The sequence below is a fragment of the Bombyx mori genome, chromosome 1 (genome assembly GCF_030269925.1).
Source record: "Bombyx mori chromosome 1, ASM3026992v2".
Classification (NCBI taxonomy): Eukaryota; Metazoa; Arthropoda; class Insecta; order Lepidoptera; family Bombycidae; genus Bombyx; species Bombyx mori.
In genome coordinates, this window is record NC_085107.1 from 2340933 (window position 1) to 2366767 (window position 25835).

Genomic DNA, 25835 nt, shown 5'->3' on the forward strand with positions numbered 1-25835 from the left:
CTTTGATCGGTCGGCTTAAACAGTTTCTATAATCAGAACTATTCTTCATTAGATACGTCTGTTTGTCGAGTCCCGAGTGTATATAAAATCTTAGATTGAAATTGAGTTTTACAGAAAATAGCGGCTAAATAAAGAATTAAGAGGAAGTAGGTACTGATGTACTGATTTACTGGTGGTAGGACCTCTTTTACTCGTACTCAACAAATGTTCACGATTGACTTCCACAGTGAAGGAATAACATCGTGTAATAAAAAACAAACCCGCAAAATTATAATTTGCGTAATCACTGGTGGTAGGACCTCTTGTGAGTTCGCTTGGGTAGGTACCACCACCTTGCCTATTTCTGCCGTGAAGCAGTAATGCGTTTCGGTTTGAAGGGCGAGACGGCCGTTGTAACTATACTTGAATGAATATAGAATGCATATCTCAAGGTGGGTGACGTATTTACGTCGTAGTAGATGTCTATGGGCTCCAGTAACCACTTAACACCAGGTGGGCTGTGAGATCGTCCACCCATCTAAGCAATAAAAAAAAAACATTGAGTCATGGTGACAGCTCACCCTCAGGTGGATTTTAGAATCGTATGCCAGGAAGCCTAGAAGATGGCCTTTTTACAGCAAGATTTGGGTACTTCTGCAAGAAAACTTAAGCACCTCTAACGACCAAACTGCATACTGTCTGGATTGGACTAAATTTGAAAATTATTTTAAAATTGGAAGTTTGATCTAAACAGTAATTATAATTTTGTTTGGAATACGCTTAGCTAATATGATCGTTCTGGATCTCGCCCGTTGCGTTAACGAGAATTACACTCCGCATTGTTCGTCTATGAGGCTCATAAACAAACACCAAAAAAACGTTTTACACAAATAATAAGAAGTATAACCGCCATTACATATATCACTGCACGGTACAATCGTAATTAGGATCAGTACAATCTCGAACCAAAGCACTAAGGTCCAACATGTTATAAATACGGACACAACAACAACAGCTTTTTAATATTTTACCTAGAAATTAATGTAACGATATTTTAGAAAATAAAAATTAATATTATTAAATACTGAATTTAAAACAAATCTGTTTCCGTGTGTGTATCGCCTCTGACTTCACCGTTCTATGTATAGTGCGAATGTGGGAGATTAACTTGATATAAAACAGATTTCAATTGCCTACGCACCGTTTGTGGTGCATGCGAACCTTGAGTTAAAAGTACTTAAAAGAGACTAAAAAAGATTAATTTAGATTTATTTTTCGATGTCTTTAAATAATTATCATTCACGAGTATTTAAGTTAAAAAAAATCGTAATGGCTAAGTCTAATTGGGCTAATTGGGCCGTCTCTGAACAGAATATTAACTCGAAAACAATTCGTTGGTAGCGATTCGTCTCAACTATTTTACAGCTTAAGTTTTAAAATTGCCTATGCAGGGAATGTGCTGTCAACTTGACACTGAGCAGTCTGGGTCGATCGTTGACATCAGCAATTCAGGTCACAGCAAAGGGACTCCAGTGAAGCAGACCCCTTTTAAATTTCGTTTTTAGAAAAATGAGTGTTTCATAGCGCTCAGTCAACTCTGCGGTGTTTAATTCGTCTCAGACGTGATAAATTATGATTACGCATAGTGGACATACACATTGGTTTCGGGTGTTGGGGATGACATTATCCCGGTAATAAGTCATAATAAGTAATAAGTTCAAAGTTACAACACGCAGCTTTCTGCCTACAAGAGTCAAAATCCATCGGGTGTTTAAATTAAAAAAAATTGTACCTACTGAATTGTACTTTTTATCCAATTTAAGCGAATTACGAAATTGCAGCCTTCGAATCTCGACGTTTTAATGGATTAAAATTAATTTCGTGTCAAGCTTTCATTAAAATAATTACAACTAACTACACGAACACGTTTCGGTGTCAAACTTATGTTTCCCGTGACTAAAATGGCAATTTAATGGGTCATAGCTCGTGGCTACGTAGCTGTCTGTTGTGCAGGACTCTGTCGCACATAAATAATTGTGAATTTATCAATAAATAGGCAAAAACAAATAGTAAGTTCAAAACATTTATCCCGTTTTGTTCGTCAAAATCGATATTTTCATTTTTTAGTAGTAGAGCCAAAATTTAAACCTCATCAAAAAAGAAAATATTAATACAAAACTATTAAGTGCTAAATGACATCGAAGAGTCGAATATGACAACGAAAACTGTGTAATGTATTAGTAACGTCGGAAATAATATACTGAAAAAAAAAACAAATAGATTAAAACATAAAAATAGATTTAATTATATGAGTACATATTATGTACGACTCGCGAAAACCGAAGAAAATATTAGAAGCGTTAATGTTATACACAAATCGAATCAAATTCTGATATATTAGTGAGTATGGTTGTATTGCGCGTAATAAGTAATTATCTATATATTAATACGTGAAGCAAAAAACTTTGTAACCCTTTTTTCGAAAATTGCTCGGACGGAGGAGTATGAAATTTTCCACACTTATAGAGAATATAAAGAAGGAGTGCAGAATGTTAATATTCTTTTAAACCATGCACAAAAAATACATTAAATCAATTAAAAAAAAAACATTACACACACTACCATTTATTTGACACAGGCACGCATGCATACTACATATTTGTTTATTGTCAAATTCTTCTTGTTTAAATAATTTCGTCATACGGATCTTTGGACATAAGTAGATGGTGAAAAAACGCACATTATTTTAATACCCTTGAACTCAAAATAAGAACATTGTTGGTCCCGAATAATGTCATAGTAATGTCATAACTTTTGATGAATCCACAGTTAAACTACCATTTAATATAATTTTACTCTGACCTCGACGGTGACCATAGGACAAGAAGTACATCAGTGTCGCTGCCCACATCAAAGATGATAGTTAAGAATCGAGGTCGTGGTTTTTTTGTGTGCCATTTGAACAACGACTGTCCTGTATTTTTGTTCGGAACGCGTAATTGCTGTACGGTCGAAATAAGCTGCACAGCTCTCCAGGCCCGTGCAAATAATATCAGATCTTTTTTAATCTGTACTAATATACTAACTAATATATAAATCTACAGTGGTTTTTACAGATGTTCCATTATAACTACTGAAACATGCGTCCGACTGACTTGTTATTCATGTAGAAAATGGATAGACTAATATTTATATGAGTGTTGGACTCCCTACACCAGTTGCGGGGGCGTTAATGATGAGAATTTTTGTGGGGGTGAGAAATAATAATGTTAATTTTTAAATGCCTAGCGAAGCGGATGGGTATAGCTAGTAATTGATCTTTTCGCATCTCCGTATCTTCTGAGCTATATCCGGACATGCTATGATTTTATAAGATCCTTTAGGGACCTTTATCCGCATTCATCTATTCTTGCGCAATTAATTTCCAATAAAGGCATATTGCGGTGACAAATTAATGCTGTGAGACGTCAGTTCCAGAGGGAACATCTTCATGACGTAAACAAGATTTAAAAATAAATTCAATCCCTTTGCATTCATTAAAACTTAAAATTTTTACCATCGCTATTTCTTAAGGAGTCATACATAATTATCATCAGCCCAGAGTCGTCCACTACTGTACTTCTCCTAATTTAGGCCACTAAGTCCATTCTCCTTATAAGTTCCACCAATATGATATGATTGACCTAAATATTAATTGTTACGTGGCCAAGTGTCATTGAACCATGTATTTAACAACATGTTTACACAGCTGGCTATTTTAAATGATGGATAGTGCTTCACGGGAGTTAGTTCTTAAAATACAACGCTTTCGTGGACCTACGCATGTTCTGCGCTCTCCTAAACGATGATACCGAATTCGCTCATCTTGCGGTACGAAATTAGCGTTCTCTTTTAGAAATTGAGATGTTGAATTATACCTTTGAATACACCTTAAGATAAAAAAATATAATGATATATTACTATAGTGTTCAGAAAAGTTCGAAACCTTAAATCCGGTTTGTGATTATTGTCCAATTAGATTTCCAAGAATGTTTGATGACGTCATCTTTATTAAAATTTAGACATGTGAGAGAGATACCAAGAGGTTCATACAACGTATACACACCCACTCTTCCTTAAGAATGGGTGTGTACCCACTCCTTCCTTAATCATTGCTGCATCACTTTAATTCTAATTCTAATTTTTTACTTTTTTTTTTATATAATAGAATTCCTTTTTTGATTCAACTTAAGTCATATTTTACTAAAAGATTTATCTCCATCTATACGAGTAATGGGTATTGCTGATGATTGGGCTGGTTGGATGACTGGATTGATTTTTTGGTTAGAACGGTCGCGAATTCGGGTTCAGCTGGGAGGAGTAGAATTTGTCAACAAATTCTCGAGTGCCTCTGGAGGCTTGTCAGGTTGAATCGTGACCCATCGAGAAGATCCGGTGAGAACTCAGCCGACTGACTTTATGGATCAGGTTTCAAGTCGGGTCGCAGATTATTCGGTGACGCTAACCATGAGGCGATTTTCATAACGCATCGTATTATCGTAAGTTGATAGGCCGGCGAGCTCATAGCTCATCCGGTATTAAAAGGTTACCGACCAGTAGACCAAAACAGTGAATGCCGCTACCGACTCAGGGAGACCAGGCAAAATAAACTTTTTTTTTTGTTGAGAAAAATACCTCCATGGAATCCAATTAATGAGTGTTTGTTTGTAGTTTGCTTGTTTTGTCATCTCTTATGCGTTCACTCGTCTTTATATCCCATCGAATTGAAACCCTGTAGCTATATGTAGTTGGCATAAAGTATATATAATATAACTTATAAGGAACATTTCTAACGATGTACGAGAGGTGATGCGCGAATCGTCTCCAGAAATCATTGTAGTCTACAATGACGCGTGCGGTACGTCTTTTTCTGTGTTATTATTATTTGTACTATGTGTCCACTGAAAACGTGCACGTAAATAAATAACCGCGATGATGATAATACGCTGTGAGTCACACTTTGTTGGAGTAAATCATTGTTTACAAGATGACTCCAAAGTTTTTATAGTTGTCTCTAATCTCGATTTAAAAATTAATCGTGAGATAATTTTACTATCTATAAAAGATTTTAAATAAGAATTACTTCTTTTTAGAAGAATTTAATTACAGTTTTTATTCATATTTTTTGTATCTTGATTAAATTGCATGAATCGTGACTGAATGATAATCTAGCTGGATATATTTATCTAACATTTACATAATAATATAAAATGGCACTAGTATGCCAAACATCTACGTTCTTTATGACTCTGTCCTTCGGTTAACCGAAAGTCGATATTCTATTAGTATTCAACCTTATTTATACACACACACAAACTTTAGGGTCTGTCTAGGGATTCCTAAAATTCAAAATAAAACGTTGCTAGGTACATACATATATATGTTTATACATATGTGTAAAATGATTATTTCATTGCGTATGTATGCATTAACAAATTTTCAAATATCAGCTGAACCTTGGGATCTTATTGAGACTATTTACAGTTTTTGTAATATATTTCTTAAAATTATTGGCCTTCTGTTGTTAGCTCAATCTTGAGCATTCGTTTTCGACTGTCCACGCTTTTACTCACGAACCGACAGAGCTGCATACTTAAAAATTATGTTTGCAATTGGCACATGCCGGTGTAGCATTTGGGATATTCATTTTGAGCTGTTTGGTGGTACTTGGTGAGACTGTATCTATTAGGTATCAAAATGTTCAGGTTTTCCTATATTTTCCTTTGTTTTTTCAACTGAACTTGCACTATTTTACTCGACAAAATCATAAGTCTGCTTTCTAAAATAGCCGTTGTTAGGAAAACGTTCCAAATTCCGCACCGCAATCGTTTAAATATACGATTACGCTATCAACTTAGTAACAATGGTATTATTTATATCTGGCATAGCGAACTGTTTGTAAATACATTCAAGCAATGTCTTCTTTGTACTCCTAGTATTATTAGTACGCCGAATATGGACGGACACTCGTGCGTATTAACGGAATGTGTGCCCTTTCTCATTAGGTGTAGTGCGTCGGCGGAATGCATACGCGGTTCTTTGTTTCTGCTGCCTTATCTGCCCGCTTCTGCGCTATTGTATACTGCGGGCTATTTAAATTTTGCTCACGCCAGAGATGGCATTAAGGGCCCAGTATTCTTCAAATATTCTTGATGCTGTCTGGTCGGTTGTGCCAGCAACATACCGAAACATGCTTATAAAGAGCGGAAAAATAATTTGTTTCGATTTTTTCATGAATAGCGAGCAAGGCTTTGTTGTTCTACACCCACGATTCAAAGAAAAGCTTCAATGAACCTTTGATGCGTGTGTTATCTTTCTAGACAAAGGTATACTAAAAATGGTTAAGCATGTATCAGACAGGATCTGGTACAGTCATAATGGAATATTTTTTTGCATATCCTGTACTCTTTTCAACTCTTTGCACGCTAATGTGTAATTATTGATTATGATTAAAACGTATCATCACGTTAAGTCGGATCCTGTACGTCATCGGCCTTGCAAAGTGATTGTTTATTATTATACACCACTGAATTATGTCAGAGCTGTGTATCGTGTTTCTTAAATCTTGCATCTAGTTTATTAGATAATTTGATAAATTGAATTGTATGTGTTAATGTTTATAAGTCGACGTTTTGTTGTCGTGTCTTGCCTCTGGACCTGAGTTGTGCTTTTTATTTATTCGTATTCAGAGGTTCTTCAACAAGTATTATTATTACAAACGTATCGTCTTATGAATGCCGCCACACGTCCTCGTGAAACTGGAAAAGCCTGGCCAGCAGTAACTATTTAAAAAAAAAATTGGTATGGTCCTATTCGAATTCTTATTTTGAATGGTAAATTCATAAACTTTTGCAAACAAACAGTCTTTATCTATCACAAAGGTCTGTTATGCGTTCCGTTCTGATATCGATATTGCAAAGCACTTTAAAGTTTCTGATGTCTTATGTAGTAAGTAGCCCAGTAATTGCTAACTAGCCCTTATGGCAATGCAATTGAGTCGAATTTCGATCAAGGAAGGAGATCGATTGCAGTCACGTTGTGATTCGGTTACCAATCTAAGCCCACTTTCTATCTCAAGTTTACCATAGCCTAGTAATCTATAAAACACTTATTTTTTTAAAACAATTTCCGCTTGACAAAATTTGCGCATTGCACGCAATGTATGCTAACGTGTGATGTAAAACTCAGGAAAGAAATGCGTAAACCGTGTTATTAAAACAATAAGTGGTACGATATTGTGTAACATCTACTGCGGAATATGTAAGTTTTAATTCTATTATACAATTCTAATAGAGTTACATGTAATGTCTGAACTAGCGAAAGTTGGTTTCATTGGACTGTACTCTACTGGTGGTAGGACGTCTTGTGAGTCCGCACGGGTAGGTACCACCGCCCTGCCTATTTCTATAGTGAAACAGTAATGCGTTTCGGTTCGAAGGGTGGGGCAGCCGTTGTAACTATACTGATACCTTAGAACTCATATCTCAAGATGGGAGGCGGCATTTACGTTGTAGATGTCCATGGGCACCGGTGACCACTTAACATCAGATGGGCCGTGAGTTCGTCCACCCATCTAAGCAATAATTGTAGATGTCCATGGGCACCGGTGACCACTTAACATCAGATGGGCCGTGAGTTCGTCCACCCATCTAAGCAATAAATAAAATATGTTACGGTTATATTTTTTTATTATTCGTTATCCTGGACCAGCTTTACTCGTAGTTTCCTGGTATTAACCGAGGGTCAGAAGCTATAAAAAACAAAATGCCTGGCGCCACCCACCAGTGGGATAGAATCTTGCTGCAACTGCATTGAAAAAATGGTCACACAGACCAATTCGAACTCAGAATGCATTTCGTTTTCAGACAGAAATAGATAATGCCTGTAAAACTCACCGACGGTAATGAAAAAATATAAAACGGTCAGTTCCAGCGCGTACTTGCGTTTACATGGTTCCGTATAAATGCGATAAGTACGAGAAAGGTTGTAAATTCGCAAATTTTTCAATAGTGCACTTTGAGATTCGGAATGAGTTTTTTAGTACGTTCCGCAGTACTGGCCTAAAACGGTTGTGACGACGGGTGAGAAATATTAAACACGAAGCCGCAAATTGCGTCCACAGTATGACTAAGACGAGCGCTTAACTTGACAGGTTTTAGCGAGTTAGCGCGCGTTCTTTTCAAACGTTCTTAAACGTACATTGTGTCCAACTTTCGTGCTAAGGCAACAAGCGACCCTATTGGTGGCTGGCTGTCTATACGTACTTACAATGCTTAAGAATGGTACTCTTGTTGAGACAAATAAGACGAAATCAGGATTTTTTGAATCCTGTTTGTCTCGGAACTCCAAAATAATCTATTCCATTTATAGTTTTACCTCAGCGCTCAACCTCAATGAAGTTTAATGATTGTACGTTTAACTATCTGCTTTCGAGTAGGAGTATTCGCCATCAACTAACCACCATGTCAACAAATTAAGCGTGGCTAAAATTTACTACATGGGTGTATTTGTATCTAAGATCGTCATCGTCATTTGAGTGCTCCTTTTGGGTTTTAAACACCCTTTCATAAGCCTGACGTGTATTAAACCTACCTCCCTATGCAGTGGAGTTTTCACCAAAAATCAATAAAAAAAACCGAATGTTTTCATTTATATTACGGCTTGCTATATTGGAGCGTGGTTTTAAGCGTACAAACTATGCTTTTTAATTTCTATATTAAATAGTTATACGTGTGATTCATACAACCTTTTGTGGTAAACAGATACTGTTGCGATAGGTTTTAATAGTTAATGTAAACGCTTATCTTCAAATAGTTTGGAATGAATCATGAACAGATTTATATGAAAACTTTCTTTTTACAAAAAAGAAAGTGAAATGTGTTACAGGCTCACGAATACTGAAGTATATGTACGTAAAGACGTTACGTATAGATTTATGTTTTTTTAAACTAGTTCGCCTTTCGTAATACCGGCAATAAACGCTACTTTATATATATATGTATACGTGCTCTTAAATATTTTATATAGTTATATGTTTTGTATTGTGCAGTGTGTAGATCATGTGCAACACGATTAACTAACTTATTAAAATATTCTATTAGGTAATTGTGTGGGCCGTTGAAAATACAACAAAGTAAGTCAGATAAACCAGTTTTTGCTGGCTCCCCACTATACTTGGAATTTTAGTTTACCAAACTAAGTGGATAATTATCTTATACATTTTTTAAATATGGTATTTTAAATATTATACTAGTCTTTCTTCTACTATTTAGAGGAATTGCATATGTACATCGTCAATCTATTTCAGTCGAAATAAAACAAGACTTGCTTATACAACATTAATACAGAAATTAATATTATAATGTTCAGGGCTTCAAATTTAAAAGTGAAAACTTTCTTCACTGTTTTCAGAATATAATAAATAATTATTTAAATGAATACAATTAATTAAATGTGTAAGATTTTTCACACAATATTTATAGTACAATAAAGAGATATGATTACATAGCGTGAAAATTTATAAATTATTTTACAGAAATTGACTAGATCCTTTAAACGACATGAAAGAAGTAAGGCTTTAATCTAGTGCGAAAGAGACAGCTCATAAAATGCAAATAAAACAGACCAAATAAGCGAGTAATATATTTTTAATTTAATGACACTTCGACACACTTAAATGTATTCAGGCATAAATTTCTATGATTTAGGCACAAAGCAAGGGACGGTAATGAAAGATAGTTCGTGACATAAGATTTTGACATTTGTACTAGTAAAACTAGTTCACGCTCTCTAGTAACTAACTATCAGTAATAGTCTTAAAAATATTCCTGGAACCTCAATAGATAAATTCGTTCACACATAACTCTTACTGACAATTGAGAACACACGAAAAACATAACAGCCAAATCGGCTGAATCGCTCTAAAGCGATGCTCCCTCATTTACATACGTAGATTATTTACGCACCAAATATTAATACGGTATTTGATTAAAATGTTACAAAAGTAATGTATCTATTGTACGTAAATACAATAAAGATATTTTGTTTTTGATGACTTCGACAGATGATGATTCATCTTCAGATATATCTCACGACTAAACGTATCGCTGTAGAGATATTTTCATAATTTCCCCTTTTTTCAAACTTCGAATGCTTCATAAATGAGCATCACAATAAATGGCATAACTAATTAATTTCGGACTGATTAATGTCGAAGTTGTAACAGGAATATTGTTACCGTTTAATTATAGCACAGGTGTTACGATTCGAACTGTTACGATCTTAATTGGAACATTGCTCGTCCTAATTTTGTCGGCAGACGAAATAGATCCCAGACTCGCATTTTACAAGTGAATGGACTTCGGTCTGTGTTTACCGAAACTGTTTAGTGAATTTTAATTTGTATTTACGCCGAAGATCATGGGTGTAGTAGCTCGTCAAGTCATTATTTCTAAATGTTACCGAATAACACTGAGTTTTATCGAATATGAAAAAGCACATCCCTATTTATTGATTAAAATAACCTAAAGTCATTGCAATAAAAGCTCATTATTCGCGCTTCCTTCATTCGGGGTTTTCTATTCGCGGAATAAAAAAATCGGAGACTAATTCCTATATAGTCGTGGCTAAAGATTTTTTTATTCGCGGACCTGATTGGTAAATACCTATTGATAAAAAGGTCCAATAAGTAGGTGTCCAACTGAATATCCTTTGTAAACGCGCTTTTCCATATTCACAGTTTCTGTATTGAGTCTTGTCTGAGCTTTTACTGTTTTAAGGATAGTAAATAAGATAGTAGTCGAGTTTCATCGCTAATAATTCATTACGATTACAATAACTGACCAACTTACAAGACAGTTATTATTCAATTTATAACTCTGAATCGATACATTACAGTACCTACACGTATATCTATCGATTAATGCGACAGTACCGGGGTACGTAAAGCCAGGTAACCTTGTTGGAAGTACGAACTATTTCCATGATAAAGGAATATAATAAGTTAATGTTGGTAGGCAAAAACACACTAGAGTAATTAACCTGTACTATTTTAGGTAACCATTTGTCTATTTCTGCTGCGAAGTGCGATGTGACGGTCACTATTCATTAATTAGTTATTAGTACGGTTGGTGATGACATTCATACTGTAGCTTCGGTGACTCATTCAAAGCCGACCTACAAAAAGCGCCTCCTCCATGCGTTGTATTCCTCACTGCTGAGGGTGGGTAGTGACCACGCTTTTGTATCACTTTCGAAAGCACGATCTTTCTCCTTCTATTCTTGTCTCTGGCGGTGTAGAAGGCGTTGTGAAATGTGGAATTAAGAGCGGTGCGGATCTGGTCAGCGCCCCTGGAGGTCTTTTCTCATCCACCTAACCGGTCACGACGAGCCTCTGGAGATTGCTACCATCCTTCCGTGCAATGTGACCGAAGTATTCAAGGACTCTGCGAAGACAATCGGATGAGACTCGGACAAGGAGCTTATGATAAGTAATTGTTAAATTGCTACTACGACTAGTTCAAAGACTAGCGCTAAACAAGGGCCTTGAAAGTGTTTAAAAAGAGCACTCGAGGGCTGAGAAGGTGGCATTGTTGTTGAAGGACGTAAAATAAACAACTTGAGATAAACAGATGACACGACCGTAATTGCATCTAGTACTGAAGCGGAGTTAGCTGCCCTCTATTCAAGGATTTAAAGGAAATTGAAAGCGTTAGAGTCTACTTTTAAAATCAATGTTTCAAAAACGAATATAACGGTAACAAACTTCATCCTTCACTAACCCTCCAAAACCCTAACTATACTTGAGACCTTAGAACTTATCTCAAGGTGGGTGGCGCATTTACGTCGTAGATGTCAATGGGTTCCAGTAACCACTTAACACCAGGTGGGCTGTGAGCTCGTCCACCCATCTAAGCAATAAAAAAAAAACTACGAAAAAATAGTACCTAATAGAAGAAAAATTGAAAATAGAAATAGTTGTACCTCCCTAACTATGCGTCAATTTTGGTTTGAACGTTATTCGTGAGGTCGGGTTTCGTTACAAGTTCGTTAAAACATAATGATCATACCGCACATAATTAACAAATTAACGATGCCCTTAACCTTCCTAAAATAGTTTGTCACGTTCGTTCGGTGGCTAATGACTGGTGGCAATGGTATCGCGGTGCCAGGATTCGATCCCAGATTCGATGTTAAATACGAAATATGCTTAGAGTTTACGTTAACTTATTTCTTGTACGTGTTTCCGGTATCCACGACACAAGACAAAGTACAATTGAACCGAATATTGATTATTTTTCAACGTATAAAAATATTTCCATTATCAATAAAAGTCTGGTTCCGATTTTTTTTTTTTCGTTGGATCACTTTAGAGTTACAAAGCTATTTTAGTTAAGCCAATTTTAAGTAAACCAATTTGTGTTGTCTTTTAGTCTTATGTCTTGTGTCTTTTAGCCAACAAATATGAACAATTTTGATGTTGAGTTAAAATTGATATTGTAGTTAACGATAATTGCTCCTGACTCACGACGAGCTTATCTTAATGCATAACTGAAAATCACTATACAGTCGATTTTTCCATTGTGGAAACTGCCGAGCACAAACGCAGAGCCGTAATTATAATTCTGGTAAAAAAAAACGAAACATTAATAATTATATTGATGGTAGGACCTCTTGAGAGTCCGCGCGGGTAGGTACCACCACCCTGCTTAATTCTGCCGTGAAGCAGTAATGCGTTTCGGTTTGAAGGGTGGGGCAGCCGTTGTAACTATACTTGAGACCTTAGAACTTATATCTCAAGGTGTGTGGCGCATTTACGTTGTAGATGTCTATGGGCTCCAGTAACCACTTAACACCAAGTTGGCTGTGAGCTCGTCCAACCATCTAAGCAATAAAAAAAAATATATACATAGTAAGTTCTACACAGTACCAGCGTAAATCCTTTGTTGTTTGAAAGCCTGGAAGTTGTATAGGTTTCCTGCTCGTGATTGGTTCTTTCCAACTTCCGTCATCGGAAATGGCAAACATAATTTGCATCCATGGGAACTTCTGGCATACACAGAATAGTTTGGATTTTATTCTTTGTTTTTTTTTTTAGATTAGGGTATTCATATATTACACGTTGTGGCGAATGGTTTAGTCGTGTGAACGACCATGGTGTCGTAGGGAAGGTTAGCTACTGAAAATCTATAAGATTCGTTAGTGAAAAGAATTAATTGAAATGCAAGTCTGAAGTGCAATTCCAATACAATTATTAAACGACTGTCCCCGGAAATCAAATGCAAATTTTTTAAACCTTTCTTCAATCTTTATCAACATTGTAATTGGTTATTAGGAAGTCGAGAATCGCAAGTGAAAATAATTGAATACTAATTGGTATAATGCGAATTTTGAATAAAATATTACCATATTCTGATATCGTGAGCGCTTCGTCTGCCGGGTGACTCATGAGGCATTAAAATCCAAACTTATGATATACATAATATAAATGTAACTTTACTAAAGTAATATACTATTTTGAAGTAAATTTTTACTGGGGTGGGTACCTTGGTAGGTTAAATCGGCTAAATCGCGGTAGGGGTAGTTCAAATTGACTAAAATCGGTGTATCTAGCCGATACACCGATTTTAGTCATCAAATTTATTCAGTTAAGAGATACCTAAACTTTTACACTCATCGATCTTGATGCTTCACTCGCCAGAATAACGGGTGTCGTTTTTTTTTTTCGAAATTAAACGCATCTTTTCACTGCGACAGAAACGAACATTGTAAGTTGAAAAAAAAGTACAAATGTGTATTCATTAAATTTAAACTTTGTCCGAAGCACTTAAATGAATTACACACTCGTACATACGTTTAGTCACGATTCGTGATACGGATGCTACAAAGTCAAGAGAGGACTCGTTGACCGATAGACCTTAGCGACAGTGCAGAAACTTTACAGTCGCTGCACTTGACAATCAAATTTGCATAATATATTATTTTTAAGTAGGCTATTAAAGTTTAAATGAAAGCAAGGCTTTATTAACATTAAATATGCGATAAGTTTTTTTTTATTACTTAGATGTGTGGACGAGCTCACAGCCCACCTGGTGTTAAGTGGTTACTGGAGCCCATATACATCTACGACGTAAATGCGCCACCCACCTTAAGATATAAGTTCTAAGGTCTCAAGTATAGTTACAACGGCTTCAAACCGAATCACATTACTGCTTCACGGTAGAAATAGGCAGGGTGGTGGTACCTACCCGCGCGGACTCACAAGAGGTCCTACCACCAGTAATTATTACGCAAATTATAATCTTGCGGGTTTGATTTTAATTTCACGATGTCATTCCTTCATCGTGGAAACGGATACACCGGATACACCTATTTACAAATATTTGTCTTCAAATTTAATATCTTCTAGAAGTCTTTTTAACTTTTAACTACGTTTCTACCCTTCGTTCTGTTGCACGAAGGTTTACATGATTGATGCATATTGAGGGTTCTCCGCCACAAATTTCTACGAACAGTCAACAACAACTGTCCAATACTCTATGTATACCTGAGGCACAAATGATTCAGGAACGCGAACAAACAATGAGAGCATTCAATACTGAAGTTGTTGCGCGAATGAATTCATTATTTAATAAATCAATAAAGCGAATTGTCTTAGATAGACTAAAGCAAGCACGACAATTGTACGACTTGGCCTCAATCGCACCAGGATATCTTAATTGAAACAATAAGTCCCATCGCCCCGTCCTCGGCGTTGTAGCGTGTAAGATAATATATAGTCTTGTTCCTTACACATTTACACGGTTATTCTTTAATAAGTCGCCGTTTAAAGAGTTGCTCGGGTCATTGAAATTTTTAGCGTTCGAGAACACCTGACTTACATGCAACTTTTAGAATTTGATATAGTGATAAATCGTGTAGGTACTTGTTTGGATTTGAATGCTGGACGTCGAAAATACAGCGTGAAAGAGGAGTGCACGCGGCAGAGATGCGAATGTTAAGATGGATGTATGACAAGAATGGACAAGATAAGGAATGAGTATATCAGAGGAAGTGTGAAAGTAGCCCCAGTAATTGACACATTAAAGAGCGGACAGCTAGCGTGGTATGGACATGTGATGCATAGAGAAAAGATGCTATGTGACTAGGAGATGTAAGGAAATGGTATTGCATTGTTGGGGGGGAAGAGGACGACCGAAGAAGAAATGAATGGACTGTGTGAACGATATGAGAGAGAGAGGTGTGAGTGTTGTCATGATGGCTGATAGAAGAGAATGGAATAGAAAAGTTCGTTGTTCCGACCCCACCTAGTGGGATAAGGTGGAGACAAAGAAGAAGATAAAATGTGCACTTATTAAAGAGATTTCATCGCGAAAACTGAAGCACACTCTCCAATCAAGTAAAACTGAACACAAGATATGGTCAAACAGTCTATTATTATTCTCTATATGATTTGTGGCAATCACTTTGTATAGTGTGAATATTTTGTTGTTATTATATTTATTCGTGTCCAGTCTGCAGAACGTCATTATGGTTCGATTAAAATAATGTTTTGCGTCCTGGTCAAATTTTCTTAAGAACCTTTGGAAACATGTTGTCTATAAAAGGATTTCATGAATTTATAGTAACAGCTATTCAGCTATTCAGAAACATTGAAAAAGATACATCTAGAAAATGTTACACATTCATAATCCGTAGCCATAATCGTGTCCTAAATTACTAAATGTATATATGTATCGTACAAGAGTCACGTCAAGATGAATTGATAAATTGCTTCGAAACAAGTTAGTAACTCAGTTAGATTCCTAACTCAAAAAAGTTCCTATAATTTATTATCATGAAGGATAATGTTTTCATTCGACTTCATGTTACTTATAAAGTGTCATTAATATTCGAGGTTGCGCAGTAACTGCTATATTTTTTGTTTTTTTTTAAGCTTCAGTAGGTAAGTAATGTGAGGAGTTCCGTTTAAATATATGATATCAATACTGGGTTGCTATTCACCCAAAATTATCTATCTTGTACCCAACATTGTATCTCTACACTCCCAACGAAACTAACCGATTAATTGTTCGCATATTTGAACGACATTATAATATGCTAATACAACTAACACCTTTGTCGGAGTGGGCGGTGACATTCACTGGATAGTGTCAATGGGATTTAGTTGCTAAAAGCCAGCTAGGTAAGCAGCATATCTACTTAACTAGGTGATGTAAGTACAATAACTCTCATAGGACTACTTCAGATGCAGTTAGCTACTAAAATGCATTCGGGTCGGTGCACATGAATACTAAAAGGTCGCTTAGAACGTTTCTTAGAACTTGACTAACGTAATTTTATACTTTTAAATAGGTTCGGCGATCGACACGTCCTTTTCGTCCTTGCGAGTCTCAACCGTCTTTTTGGACTCCAATCAATAATTCGTACGTCTGCCCTTCGCTTTGTGTAAACGAACGCCGTCTGGCTTGAATAAACAGAACGTGGCTATGTCCAACTGGGAATTACGAAATTGATTTTCTTTTTTTTTTGAAGTTTTTTTTTATTGCTTAGACGAGTGGGCGATCTCACGGCCCACCTGGTGTTAAGTGGTTACTGGAGCCCATAGACATCTACAACGTATATGCGCCACCCACCTTGAGATTTAAGTTCTAGGATCTCAGTATAGTTACAACGGCTGCCTCGCCCTTCAAACCGAAACGCATTACTGTTTCACGGCTGAAATAAGCAAGGCGGTGGTACCCACCCGCGCGGACTCACAAGAGGTCCTACCATCAGTAAAAAGCTTTTGGTGTTTCGCCATCTCTCTGAGGTCGACCCTCGGTCAGCTTCCTTCTGTTCAAAAAAAATCCATAAAAATCTTTAGTATTGATATATATTTGATATAGATTGATAGAGATAGTATTAGATTTCCATGCATAAAATCACAACGTACATAAAATAAATGAGTGGTTATAATGTTTGTCTCAAGACCTCTTCAGTACGATCGGTCTATTTCTTTTGGCAAAAAAATTTATTATATATTTTTTTGTCCAATATTCAATATTTAGATCTTCTGGCGTCCATAACATTTCTTTATATAACCTTCAGTAAAATAATTATCTCACACTTATTAATCTACAAGCCATCGCGAAGATTCTATTTCGGTCGTAACTTATCAATCTGCAACTCCCGCGTGACATTAACAACGATGTCATCGCACTCACAAATCATATCCGTAAGATTTACATCCTCAACCGTGGTTATTGCTCGTAAATTAATTATATTTGAAGTTAAATGATCTTATTCATGTATCTTGGACGCACAGAGCTGAGCTCACGACTTGGGTCGTGTGAGTATCCAATCTAACTCGTCAGCGGCATGCACATTGTATTTACTTATTGTACTTACAATAAGTAAATACAATGATTATGTGCATCAAAAAATCGAACAGAAATAACTTTGAAACTCGTGCAGGAAGAGGGTATTTTGCGGAAACTAGTACAACACTGGCCAGACAATTGTTTCCAACATGTCCTATCAGTCTATTAAGTTATCTGTACGTGCCAGAGGATTGAGACTCGTGAAAAGGGAGATAAAGGACAATGTTGCGTTTTCGTTGAAATCGATGTAGGCTTTTGTCACAGTAGTGTGGCTTCCGTTGGAGATTGTACTTAAAAGAGCTAACTTTGTTGCCTCTGCTAAAAGCGCATACAAACTGACATGATGCCTAGTTTCGTGAAATCGACAACTTTGTTTCCTTAAACATTTTAGGACATAAATACCTACATTGTTGCTATTTCGGAGGTCTTTCCAGTCTCATCACGAAGGGGATATTTTTAAGATACTTAAAGGCAGATGAGCTTTTGACTCATTATCAAGCAATATCAAGCACAAACGATACCGAGCTTTATGAATTTTAAAGAATCGATTCATCTTCTACTGATTAAGAATCGCACTTGCGTACTTACTGGTGGTAGGACCTCTTGTGAGTCCGCGCGGGTGGGTACCACCACCCTATCTATTTCTGCCGTGAAGCAGTAATGCGTTTCGGTTTTAAGGGTGGGGCAGCCGTTGTAACTATACTTGAGACCTTAGAACTTATATCTCAAGGTGGGTGGCGCATTTACGTTGTGGATGACTATGGGCACCAGTAACCACTTTACACCAGGTGGGCTGTGAAATCGCCCACCCATCTAAGCAATAAAAAAAAAAACCTAAAATCTATGGCCAAACAATTTTCATTTGACTAAAAACAATTAAAAAAAATTTTTTTAACGTGTAATTCTTTGTCCACAGCACCACAAAAATGAATACGGGGCCGACTCCGCCGGAGTGCGCGCTCGCCGCCGAAATGTTCGACCATTTCTGCTCGGCGGGCACAATGAAACAGATCCTTGGCCTTCATCGGGAGATTTGCGCTACATTGAACCTCATACCTACTAGACTTCCGGACTTTTATCCTAAGCTAAAGGTAATTTATCTTTAGACTAACGACCCGCCCTCGCTTCGCTTCGGAAACTGTAATTTATTATTGATTTCTCCACTATTTGATGGATGTTATTATACATATAAACCTACCTCTTCAATCACTCTATCTATTAAAAAAAATCTCATCAAAATCCGTTGCGTAGTTTTAAAGATTTAAGCATACATAGAGACAGACAGATATAGGGACAGAGAAAGCGACTTTGTTTTATACTATGTAGTGATGACCAGTGGTGATTTGGTTTTTCGTTTACTTCCCCATTGTTGGGGCGGTTGTGCTAACTTAGTTTGTTGCTAATTTATGGACAAAGCTTGGTTGCGCTGTTCCGTAAACTTGCTGGCTTACTACAGCCAGTCGAAACATTAAAAAAAAAAGTGTGGCACTCGGGAACTGCCGCGGTAATGCGGTATTGCATAGCATTTTTTATCACCTTATGCAATTATAATTAGAAAATGATAATTTAATATTAAAACAATAATAAAACAAGACCACGCTATATTAAACATTAATAAAAGCAAAACATTAACTGTCCCCTTCACACTCATAAGCTAGACCGCGCGAGAGAGAGATGGGCAGACTTTTCATGATGCGCATGCAGTGTGACGTCACGCCACGCGCTTATTCACAAACACTACACAAGCGCAACGTGTCAATGTGTTGAACGCGAGCTACATGGTAGGCGGAGTGAGGAGTGTTAGGTTTTTTTCGTTACGGAATTTTATGATTCGATCGCCGCGCTCAAGGCCCGCGATAGAAACTATGCAATAGCTTAAAAATATAATAGTGTCGGTTCATTTGTTTAAACATCCATGTTATCAGTTTGGCGCGCCCGTACGACATGTGTAATACGGATGAATGCATCACTATGCGATTATATCGGGGTTCAAATGCTATGGCAGGTACCTTTTTTCACAGAACACGTGTTCACGAACGGCTTCTGATAGAACAACATTGTGTAGGGCTGAGCCCTTGCTTGACCAAGTGCTTAAATTATAAAATCAAAGTTTTTTTTTTTTTTTTAAACCGTCATTCCACAGAAACAGAAACGCAATAAGATGCTGAAATTAGTCGAATAATAAACAAAGAACGTAGCGAACTAATTTAATTGCAACTGTCGGATTCGTTTATTTTTTCCTGTTGTTTTTATCCATCCATTTCTTGTATCGTAGTTCATTTTTAGGTACGTCCCGAAAATTCACATGATTGACCGGGTCGGGCTATTTCAGTAGATGAAAGTAGATTTTAAGAAAAAAATTAATTCGTTTTATGTTTGAAAAATCGTGCTAAAACGTATACAATCAATAAGACGTCCTCGATGTGAATGATGCTCACGAGAAATCTACACGCTGTTTTGTATTCAAATATAGTCTTTTTTACTACACATTGATGGGAAATTTTATAATTCGAAGATGTGGCTTTCTAATCACGCGTGTAATATTGAAATGTTGGGCACGCGTCGTGTTTTCCTGTCAAGCGTCATAATAACGTAATTAGAAAGAAATAAAGAAAATAATACACAAAACTTGGAATTTAACGAAAGAATGACATTGAAACGGTTCGTGTGTTCAAAATCTTTAAAATAGTAATACAAGTAATTTACGATCCCGCGAAAGAGTCAGTTTAATGGAAGAGAGTGTGTCATTAAATAGGCCGCCGATACATTTTATTTTCGTATCTTATATAATATATTTTTAATAATATATTTTAAAGGAGCGTTCTATTCTCGGTGCGATATCGTGGTTTCGTATGTAAATTTAACTGGTGCGATAATATTAGTTTATTTTAAAACATTCGAAGGTGTTCGTTTAAACCACAAGATAGTGAACGAGATCATGGCCACCATGATCTTAAGTAGTTCCAAAATCTATGGTAACCGCTTCGCGTTACAAGTAGGCAATTTTGTGCCCCATCCGTTTGGACGTACAATACGAAAAATCATAGCCTCTCATGGCTACCAGCTTAGCTAGGAAAAAAAAACAAAAATATAAATAAAAAATTACACACTAATAAAATCTATAATTTAATGTCCTATTGTAGGAAAAGTCGTTGCAACATTAATCTTATTCGGAGAAAGTATAATGTGTTGTGTTGGTTTTGTTAGTTGACACTCTTGTATGGGTAAGCTGTTTGGCAGCTTTAATAACAATGTCACAAATGCCGTGAACACGTTAATACATTAATTAACACTGGAGTATTTATGAACAGACAGGACATGTCCCTCTTCAAACGAGGCTTGTGGAGAGTATTAAGCAGTAGACAGTAGCTTGGCTCTGCCCCTGGCATTGCTGAAGTCCTTGGGTGACGGTAACCACTCACCATCAGGTGGGTCGTACGCTCGTCTACCTCAAAAAAAATCGCTCAACACAAAAAAGTTCATAATAATTTAGAAAGCCTCGACGCTCAGTCCAGTGTTTTGTAATAGTTTCTATTCTTATACGTCCTGAGGGATCGAACAATGGTTTCGGTACGTGCCCTTCGGTCTTGCCCTTCAAATTCAATGGGAACAACAAAGGGCGGATAGGGCGTGTACTTATAGAGTATTCGAATTGTATTAAGTGTTTTTTTTTTGTGTGGCCGTTAATAGCGAATAAATTTAATTGTGCCACCAAATAATAGTCTTCTTCGCGTTATCATTTCGTATAGTTTGTGTTATTTGACGTGTTCAGAATGAATGATCAATAATATAATGTGATTAGCATTTTTAAACTAACTGACGTCGACGGTTCGCGTTCAATACTGACTCTTCCCAGAGAAGAATCATTTTTATGAGTGCTCGGTTTGTTGTCGATATAACGAATGATAAATATATTATGATAGTCCCTTTTCACACGTAAAAGAGTGAAGCGAGAATAAGCACGTGTTTGAACTTAAAACTTGCGGTCTCGCATGCTATTAATTTATTAATAGCTTACTGTATAGTGAAGCAGGCAGTAAAAACACAACCGTGGCCACTTAACGATGATGATGATTCAGTGTATGCAATGGTAACATGGTGCCAACCCACAGCCCACTGAGTTTCTCGCCAGATCTTCTCAGTGGGTCGTGTTTCCGATCCGGTGGTAGATTCTGCGAAGCACTGCTCTTGCTAGGGTCAGTGTTAGCAACACTTCCGGTTTGAGCCCCGTGAGCTCACCTACACGCTAGGGTGAAGCTGAAATAGTCTCTCAAGGCTATCAGCATAGTTATGAAAAATAATGATGCCAGCTATGAGCACTTGCGGACTCATTTCAAGTTACCTTCATAAAATTATGAATAATGTAATACGAAAATAGAAATTTAATGAAATGATTCATAATTATTATTTTTGTGGAACTTTGTTAGGTATAGTAAAAGAGGGTAGGTAACATTATTTGTTATTTTGCTACAATCTGTTCGACAGCTAAGTATATGCAGACGATCGGTGTAACGACAAGTTTTTATTTTTTTTATTTTTTTATTGCTTAGATGTGTGGACGAGCTCACAGCCCACCTGGTGTTAAGTGGTTACTGGAGCCCATAGACATCTACAACGTAAATGCGCCACACACCTTGAGATATAGTTCTAAGGTCTCAGTATAGTCACAACGGCTGCCCCACCCTTCAAACCGAAACGCATTACTGCTTCACGGCAGAAATAGGCGGGGCGGTGGTACCTACCCGTGCGGACTCATAAGAGGTCCTACCACCAGTAATTACGCAAATTATAATTTTTGCGGGTTTGATTTTTATTGCACGATGTTATTCCTTCACCGTGGAAGTCAATCGTGAACATATGTTGAGTACGTATTTCATTAGAAAAATTGGTACCCGCCAGCGAGATTCGAACACCAGTGCATCGCTCGATACGAATGCACCGGACGTCTTATCTTTTAGGCCACGACGTCTTCATAAAAAGTTAAAATAAGTCTCACTTGTTCTACAATGCCAATAGAAAGTATAATTTAATTAGTTTGATTTAAGTGTCAATTTAATGTACAAAAATACGATTACCAGACTTATGGTATATGTCTGCGACCGTCTCCAATTAGTCGCGGACTGCAGTCGGTCGATTCTGACCTATATACACCAAGACTGGAACACTAAGATTCCACTCGTTGGTAGTACCGAACTAGAGATTTGAATGCGTCATCAACGCTCACAGTATTGTACGTGGCATCCGCATATTTCTTAATGGCATTAAGCCAAAAAATACTTGCAACTACTGGAATTTATGATATTTGATGTGAGAGGTCTAATTGCGTTGAGCGCGAAGAGGCCGGTCTTTGATTAATTAAAAATGGTTTCATAAATAAATTCATTTGAAAAGATTCAGTCTTAGACGCTGCTTTATAAATGGTGTCCTGAAAATAGCTAATGTAAGTAGTCGTAAATTCAGTTCTGGACTATTATGATTTTTAATCATAATATTAACGTAACATGCTCTATATATAGAAATTTTCCAGTATATTAACAATTTATTGACATTGTTAAAAACGTGGTGTAAAGCTATACTGATAAAAATACTTATAAGGTAAAGTTTTTTTGTTTTTTTTTTGTTGCTTAGATGGATGGACGAGCTCACCACAACCCACCTTGTGTTAAGTGGTTACTGGAGCCCATAGACATCTACAACGTAAATGCGCCACCCACCTTGAGATATAAGTTCTAAGATCTCAGTATAGTTACAACGGCTGCCCAAGCCTTCAGACCGAAACGCATTACTGCTTCACGGCAAAAATAGGCAGGGCGGTGGTACTTACCCGCGCGGACTCACAAGAGGTCCTACCAGTAATGTTTTGGGTGAGCGAAGGCATTAAATTTTTTAACTTTTAATTGTATCTTCGGTAATCAACAGACAGTGTCCTCTCTCAGGCATCTGCAATACCATTAAAAATGCTTATGAACCTCGTGTATATCTAGTCAAATGTCGAAAGCTTATTGAAATAAATTCAATTTAAATTCACGTATTTATTGTTCTCACAAAACGCACAAGGCTGAACGCGAACACAAGCACATAAACACACGATCAAACTACATCCAATTGAAAATAAAATCGAAAGATATTTTTTTTTTTAGAACAGATCGTATCTGCGTCAACACGTTCATAAAGAGTAAGATTTAAAAACAATAAATAGTATGGCCGAAGAAATGCCGTTTTCGTTTTTCGATTCACTAATTTTAGGTTCGGAATGAGATTTTTTTTAAATCTTTACTAGATGATGACCGAGCTTTGATCGTTTTTTTTTTTTTTTTTATGTCGCCATCTTGTTTTGTCTTTAAAGCGGTTAGTTGCCCTCAATTAAGAAAAATAGTATTATTATTCGCCAATAGATGGCGGGAAGAGTCATAAAGTTGATTATTGAAAACACGAATAAAACAACATTTTCTGAAAATAAATCGTAGCTAGATCGATTTATCGCCCCCGAAATCCGCTGTATACTAAATTTTATGAAAATCGTTGGAGCCGTTTCCAAGATTCAGATTATATATATATATATATTATATATATTGCTCGTTTAAAGGTATAATATAAGATTCGGATGCGTGTTGAGAACGAATAAAATGATTCTGCCTTAGAATAGGAATCTACGTTATTTCGTACGGAAAACTAGGTTATTTGTTCACGGTCATGGTGTTAGTGCCACACCGTCAACCATCTACAAACACCAGGTCAAAATCCGCATTGCATTGTAATTACTGCTATCGCATATTTCTATCCAAAATGCTTGTGATATCTTAGCGGCTCGCAAGTGTTCATACGGCGAAGACTCAATGAAGGGCTAGAGTACAAAATAAGTTGATGACATTATTACAACGGACTGATGATGCAGAAGCTTGAAGCTACTGGTGGTAGGACCTCTTGTGAGTCCGCACGGGTAGGTACCACCATGCTGCCTATTTCTGCCGTGAAGCAGTAATGCGTTTCGGTTTGGGGTGTAACTTATACTGAGACCTTAGAACACATATCTCAAGGTGGGTGGCGGCATTTACGTTATAGATCTCTATGGGCTCCGGTAACCACTTAGCATCGGGTGGGCTGTCAGCTCGTTCACCCATCAATGCAATAAAAAAAAGCTCACGTAGTCGTATACGAATATCCATTAAATTATAGTCTAATTGAACTCAATTGTATGGCAGTGAATTTTAAAATATCAGTTGACCGTGACCACCGAAACTGTTAGACTATTCAAAACGTTGGAAGTCATATAATAATAATAATAATAAAAAAACGCAAAATTAAATCCTAAATTTAGTTTAAATTATTTGAAATATCAAGTTTTTTATTTACGTTGCCAGTTAATTTGCAAAAGTCGAATTTTGTACAAATCCAGTAATCACACAACGTTCGTCTAAACAATCGCAATACCAAAAGAATGAAATGTAGTATAATAGTAATCTTGTTAAAATTTGTTTCCAAATTACGTAAGCACGCTGGATCTTAGATATTGTTTATGTTTCTTGTATTACTTCGCTTATGTTTGTGGAATCGCTTTAGTCCGGATTTAGTATGACATATTTGATAAACAGGAATCGAACGAGCAAGGTCTCCTTTTAATCCTCGTGTTATCTCTTAAGTAAAGGCGTCACGGTTTGCTTGCGTCGCGGTCTAATTAGCGTTATCTAGTCACAGCCAAGTTAATAACGTTCGCTTTGACCGTCCCGTACTCGGAGTGCTCACGAGTTAAAAGAAACCGAATATTAAAGCAACGATCTCACTTTTAAGCGTGCATTTCACTAATTAATTGTAGAACGTGCATATTTTGTTTTCAAAATATGTCCGACGTTCTTTTTTTCAACGCGATGTTTTAATTAAAGTAATGTAATTTCGCACAGGCGCCGCTCTTTTATTAATACGCTTTTATTAGCTTCAGACGTGTATGTATGTTTGTAACAGAAACTTTGAACATGATTTTGACCTCCTTCAAAACGTTGGATTAACTCGAAATTTGGTTTACTTATTAAGGACCGATGACTAACTAATATTCTAAAAAAATTTAAAAAATTTATTTTGAAGTCATTGAAATTCAACTAAAAAATGAAAAATAAATAATAGTTTAAAAAAGACGCTTTTATAGAAAATCCAACTAAAAAAATAGAAAAATTAAAAATAGTGTAAGAAAAAATGATTTTATTGTAAAAAAGCGTGGGGTGCTTTTCAGGATATTTTCAAAATAACCCTTCTACTCATATCTGTTCATAAAATATTTATAACTACTGATACCATGCACCCCACGCTTTTTTTTACAATAAAATAATTTTTTCTTACACTATTTTTTGTTGGATTTTCTATAAAAGCGTATTCTTATCCGAAATGGTGATTTCGATATGAAAGTTTTTGATTTTGAAGTTTTTTTTATTTGTGTCGATGCGTAGTTCAAATTATGTTTCGCGC

The 25835-nt window shown here is 36.5% G+C and overlaps 1 protein-coding gene across 9 annotated transcripts in view; it reads left to right on the forward strand.

Annotated features, from left to right (window-relative positions):
* LOC101742566 (F-actin-monooxygenase Mical) overlaps positions 1–25835 on the forward strand; it is an 83494-nt gene that overhangs the window by 5315 nt on the left and 52344 nt on the right. For all 9 annotated transcript variants that reach the window (XR_009976588.1, XM_062675826.1, XM_062675877.1 and 6 more), the window contains exon 4: positions 18295–18469. Coding sequence is in view for 8 of the 9 variants with exons in the window: in XM_062675826.1 (XP_062531810.1) it covers positions 18305–18469 (165 nt within the window). In the remaining variant the exon portion in view is untranslated. The remainder of the gene's footprint in view (positions 1–18294; positions 18470–25835) is intronic.